Source organism: Temnothorax curvispinosus, unplaced genomic scaffold, assembly GCF_003070985.1.
Source record: "Temnothorax curvispinosus isolate PA1 unplaced genomic scaffold, ASM307098v1 QBEX01007212.1, whole genome shotgun sequence".
NCBI lineage: Eukaryota > Metazoa > Arthropoda > Insecta > Hymenoptera > Formicidae > Temnothorax > Temnothorax curvispinosus.
Window position 1 is genome coordinate 1 of NW_020216992.1, and position 5,709 is coordinate 5,709.

The 5,709-nt window shown below is 39.4% G+C and overlaps 1 protein-coding gene across 2 annotated transcripts; it reads left to right on the top strand.

The window, feature by feature from the left end:
• Positions 1–3,902: 3,902 nt before the first annotated feature.
• LOC112456809 lies at positions 3,903–5,094 on the top strand. Of its 2 annotated transcripts, none has more exons than XM_025019563.1 (2): positions 3,903–4,174; positions 4,253–5,094. In XM_025019563.1, the coding sequence occupies exons 1-2, from the start codon at positions 3,982–3,984 to the stop codon at positions 4,972–4,974; spliced, it is 915 nt and encodes a 304-aa protein (XP_024875331.1). In that variant the 5' UTR covers positions 3,903–3,981; the 3' UTR covers positions 4,975–5,094. The 2 variants fall into 2 exon arrangements, with proteins under 2 accessions (XP_024875331.1, XP_024875332.1); XM_025019564.1 differs by having other exon boundaries at positions 4,257–5,094.
• The last annotated feature ends 615 nt before the right edge of the window (positions 5,095–5,709 follow it).

The window sequence follows — 5,709 nt, forward strand, 5'->3', positions numbered from 1 at the left end:
AGGCTAGCACGAAACCGCGCAAGAAACGTGAAAAGCGTATGGTCGAAATTAGAGCTGATAGCATTGCAAATCAAACGCGAAGCAAAACACAATGTGTTACATCAATGACTAGCGTACAATTATGCGCAAGTGCGTTTATTGCAAATGTTGAATTACCTACAACACTTGAAGAAGCGAAAACATCTCCAGATGCGAAGAAATGGAAATTGGCAATGGCAGAAGAGCTTGACTCGCTCAAACGTAACAAAACCTGGACGCTCGTCGAAGCACCAAAGGATCGTAAGCCAATTCGTAATAAATGGATCTTTCGTTTGAAAATCAAACCAGACGGAAGTGTTGATCGGTATAAAGCGAGACTTGTCGTAAAAGGGTGCTCGCAGAAACCAGGTATTGATTTCTCAGAGACGTTTTCACCAGTAGCACGATTTGATTCAGTGCGTACGTTACTAGCAGTGGCAGCAGCGAAGGATTTCGAAATAGTCCAACTAGATGTCAAGACCGCATTCTTACATGGCAAACTTACAGAGACGGTTTATATGGAACAACCAGAAGGATTCAACGATGGTACGAATCGTGTGTGTCTTCTAAACAAGAGTCTCTACGGTCTTCGACAAGCGCCACGTCAATGGCATGAAGAGTTTGACGACTTCATGACAGAATTTGGTCTTGAACCGACAGATGCAGATCCGTGCGTATACATTTCAGAGGACGGCGAACTAATGGTCGCATTATATGTTGATGATGGTCTCGTATTTGGCAAATCAAAAAGGAAAATCATCAAGTTATTGAAAGCGATGCAACAACGATTCGAGATAACAAGCTCGGATGCGACATTTTATCTTGGCGTCGAAATTATACGTAATCGAGAAGAGAAAACCATACGGTTGGTACAGACAGCATATGCAAAAGCTATACTCGAGAAGTTTGGAATGACAAATTGTAATCCGATAGCTACTCTGGCAGATGCAGGCACTACATTGAAGACAAACATCAATGAAGATTCCAGAAATGTGCCATATAGACAACTTGTTGGGTCGTTAATGTATTTAGCAGTTGTGACACGACCAGACCTGGCATATATAGTGGCGACTCTCTCAAAATTTCTTCAATCGCCAACAGATGAGCACTGGAACGCTGGCAAGCGTGCCTTGAGGTATCTAGCAGGTACAACGGACTTCGGAATCACGTATGGATGCGACAAGTCGAATGAGCTGATCGCATATTCGGATGCAGATTGGGCGAATTGTGTCGACACGCGAAGAAGTATGAGTGGTGTTGTGCTCTTACTCAATGGTGGACCAGTCACTTGGTTCTCACGCAAACAAGGAGTCGTCGCGACATCAACAACCGATGCGGAATACGTAGCAGTACATGACGCAGGAAAGGAGATTGTATGGGTTAGAAGACTACTAAAGGAGATCGGATGCAATCAAGATAAACCAACTACGTTATTTTGCGACAATGCAGCAGCCGAAAAGCTCATTACAAATCCAATACTTCATTGCAGAACTAAACACATCGACGTAAAATTCCATTATACCCGTGAGTTGGTCAAGAGCGGAATAATCGAGATCAAGCATGTAAGCAGCAGTGGACAACTCGCAGACATATTTACGAAGCCACAAACGAGGAATCTTTTTGAGGCTAATCGGAAGCTACTTGGAGTATACATAGCGAACATTTCAGCGAGTGGGAGTGTTGAATATGGCGCTCTAGCGCCTTGAAGCGCCTCTATGTTCGCACAGACACGCCACGCATGCTAGGGAAAATTAAAGTTCCGTTGCGTGAGCGCTTACTGCGTTTCACTATATACTCTCACTATCTATGTACTCTACCTGTCTTGTCGTTCGTTCGTTACGTTGCAGTGTGTATAAAGCTTCGTTCGTTGCATTACCTTTTCCAAAAAGACACACTGCCTATTGTATTCAAGTCTTATAATTACACGTATCTTAACCACAATACTCGGCGTAAGTCATTACATAACCCTGCGCAACAGGACGGTTTCCTGGTGTCTTCAAACGTGAAGCTGCATTAGTTGTGATGTAAGAAGAATTTCATTCGAGCTAATCGATATTAAATGTCATTAGTATATTACGTACCAAACAATATTGTGACTTTTAATTGTTTTTCTTCGCAACTTTGTTTCATGATTAGCGTAAGTTCGCGCAAGAAGTGTTGTCGCACGATAGTGGCAGAACACTCGACTATACTTACCGCATGAAAGTTGTGGAAAGGGACCAACGCGTGTAAGACAAGAAGACTTTTTCTTCTTCTTCTCGCTCCCCCTTCTCTTCTGCTTCACATAATTGCCAAATAAATAGTAAAGTTTAGTGTCGTATCGCGTGTCCAGGAGATAGTATGTGTATTAAATGGTCACACATCCCTCGCATGAGTGTCTACAGAACGATCGCGGCTATCATTGTGCGTCGATATCTCTTTAATACGGAACGTATATTTTGATCGATTGACATATTTTTTGATCTTTTTATCGTATGAGTCTAAAAATGCAGGGTAAAATACGTTTGTATTATAAAAATAACGTATATAGCATGGCCATAAGGAATCTTCATCTATCTATTCTTGAGATTCACACACACACACACACACACACACACACACACACACACATTATATTTAATTAATAAAAATAAATTATTATACATATATATACTTATAAGCCAGAACTTAAATTAAAATCGATTTCAAATTCATCAAAGGAAACCATAGAGATATAAGAATAGAGTGCGCCAGTCATATGCTAGCACGTAAGAGGCTGCGATATAGGAATAGAAAAAGAACGCTGCATATAGGCCCTTTCTGTCTTTGTCTACGCGTGCATGCGAAACAAAGACAGAAGGGGCCCATGCGCAGCTTTCTCTTTTTATTCTGCGCAGCTTTCTCTTTCTATTCCTATATCGCTTTTTCAGCTCGCTCGCGCACTCTATTCTTATATCTCTATGGTTTTAAGCCCTAAACTCTAAAAAATTGACCAATCACAGTCAATTATTCTCTTCAAATTTAATTAAGCGGGGAGCACACACTTCTGCACAACGCATAATGCGTAAGCATAAGAAATTTGATTGGTCTATTTTATTATGCACATGTGTATGGACCAATCAATTTTCTTATGCTTACGCATTAAGGGCCGGTCTCACAGTCTCCGATTAACGTGATTCTCCGATTAAACTCACTCTGCATTTCTTTCTAACTATCCCCCTAGAAAGAGACGAAGAGTGAGTTTAATCGGAGAATCTAGGGAGAATCACGTTAATCGGAGACTGTGAGACCGGCCCTAAGGTGCCAATTCATGGAACGCTGAAAAACAGCGTTGAGCGACGTCACGTGACATCACTATGATGCCAGCGTCAAGAAAGAGAAGTTGGATTTTTCCAACTTCAAGCGTCAAAGCCAAAGCAACCCAAAGACGCCGAAATTTTGACGCTGTTTTCCTTTTCATGAATTTCAATTGACGCCGGCGTCAATTGTGGTCATGCGACCTTCTTGCCGCTGAAAATGAGCGTCGAGCGTCAGCATGAAAAGGCACCTTTATGCGTTGTGCAGAAGTGTGTGCTTCCCGCCATAGCTTTAATAAATGGTCTAGTTTATATCGCGCACTTGATAGTCTTGATACGCGTATTAAATCATAAATAACTAGTAACGTGTAGCTTGACGTATTGGCTGATCAGCTCAAATATACTTATTTGATACGCGTATCAAGAGATCGCTGTAAACTATAGGCCAATACCTATCGGCCTATAAATATCAGCCATTATAATTGGATGACGTCTTGGATCTTGGTATGTATTCGTATGCATACGTATATATACGCATGGTAGAAATACAAGGGTATGCTCATACCGTGTCAGACCACTGCGCATTCCCACCACTTTTATGTAAACTTACGTCATATTCGTGTAGCATCGGAATGAATCGGATGTACTCGGTGATTCGCAATGGCTGCGTTCGCTCGGTTCGCTGTTTATGTCGAGTAATTCGTTTGTGATTATTACAGTGTACGCAATGACGTGTAATGTGAAAGGGTGTGGGAACTATCCGGCAAAGACCAGAAAGATCGAAGGAAAAAAAATAAAATATTTTTCCTTCCCAAAGGATCCAGCACTGTTTAATAAGTGGCGTCAAGCATGCGGAAAAGAAAATATTTCACCAAAATATGGTTTGTACTTTTGTATAGATTTCTCTTGTTTATTATTATAAGCATATATTTAAGAATCTTAAACCTTGTTTGCTTCAGCTAGGATATGTTCGAAGCATTTTGCTGATGAAGCTTTTACGAAGCCCTTACAAGAACATCTACTAGGTTATTCACCTATACGAACTAGGAAGATACATCCTGATGCTATCCCGACGTTGCATCTTCATGCAGTACCTCCACTAACATCAAACGAAAATGTGTTAGCTGAAACAATGCCTTTGCCTGTATCAAATGAAGTTTCGATGGATGTTGAACAGACACCAGCATCGTCCAGTATAGAAGAACAGACACCAGCATCGTCCAGTACAGAAGAACAGACAGCAGCATCGTCCAGTACAGAAGAACAGACACCAGCAAAATATAAAGCAAAATATATAGCCGGATACGTAGCATTTAGATTTAAAAGCACAGATAAAACATTAGGTATTGAAACGCGTCAATTGGAAACAACGGGTGACCAAGATTGGCTGCAAGTTATTTCGCGAGGAAAATGTATGTATCCGAGTGACAAATTATTACAATGTGCTCGTATAATGAATATTGAGTTTGCTAAATATCACGGATCCAGTTTGAATAAAGAAAATCTTATATTTCAAAACTTAGCAAAAATAATAGAACCACAATTGAAAATTAAAATACCGAGAGAGGCATTACTATGCCTCATTAGGACTAGGACATATATTAGGCTGCGCGAAATGAACCGAGCGATTGCAATCGCAAATCACAGGCAAAAAAAGAAGAAAGATGTCAAAATTTACTAATAAAAAACCTGTATATTAAATATTTGCATTTATTGTTATTTGATCTTTTATCTGCATCTTTCCTCTGCATATATAGTTCTTTATGTCGTACGCCACAATATATTTTTGTTTTGCGTCTCAGCTGACAATTCTTTTCCAATCGTTTTCCGACCAGTTTTGATTAAAACTAATAATTCGCAGAATTTTAATAATAAATGACTGGAAATTAAAATCTCGTTTTATGTGAAATTTTTCCGTACGTCGCAATGATTTTTATTCAATGCACACAATTCTTTTTTTCTTAATAATAATAATATTTTCTGTAATATCATATATTTAGACAAATCCACATAAAATAATTATAAAATTCGTCAAATAACAATAACGTTTCTAACATCTACAACGAGAGACAAATTCGGGAAACGATGAGCGTTTATCCGTATGTCACGTGCGTTTTTTTATATTTATATATTTTTGTTCATATATATTTATTTATTTATAAAACAGAATTTTCTCTCACATAAATGATCAACATTATTTTGTATTCACATATTGTCCGCTCAAAATGCTTTTATAAATGACTATTATAGATTCGCTGCTTAAATGTGCCGCTCAGTGTGACGTAAGGTTGGAAAAGTCGCTGATTGGCTGGGTTCGGAAATATGCGCAAGAGCATACCCTTGTATTTCTACCATGTCTCTAACGTGCCCGATTTTGAAATCTGTGGTCGCCGTATTGTAGAACTGAAAACTCTTG

Excerpts from the sequence above, each read along its gene's own strand:
- LOC112456809 (XM_025019563.1), top strand. The coding sequence starts at position 3,982 with ATGTCGAGTAATTCGTTTGTGATTATTACAGTGTACGCAATGACGTGT. Across the intron at positions 4,175-4,252 it reads AAATATTTCACCAAAATATG|CTAGGATATGTTCGAAGCAT; the intron begins GTTTGTACTTTT and ends TGTTTGCTTCAG.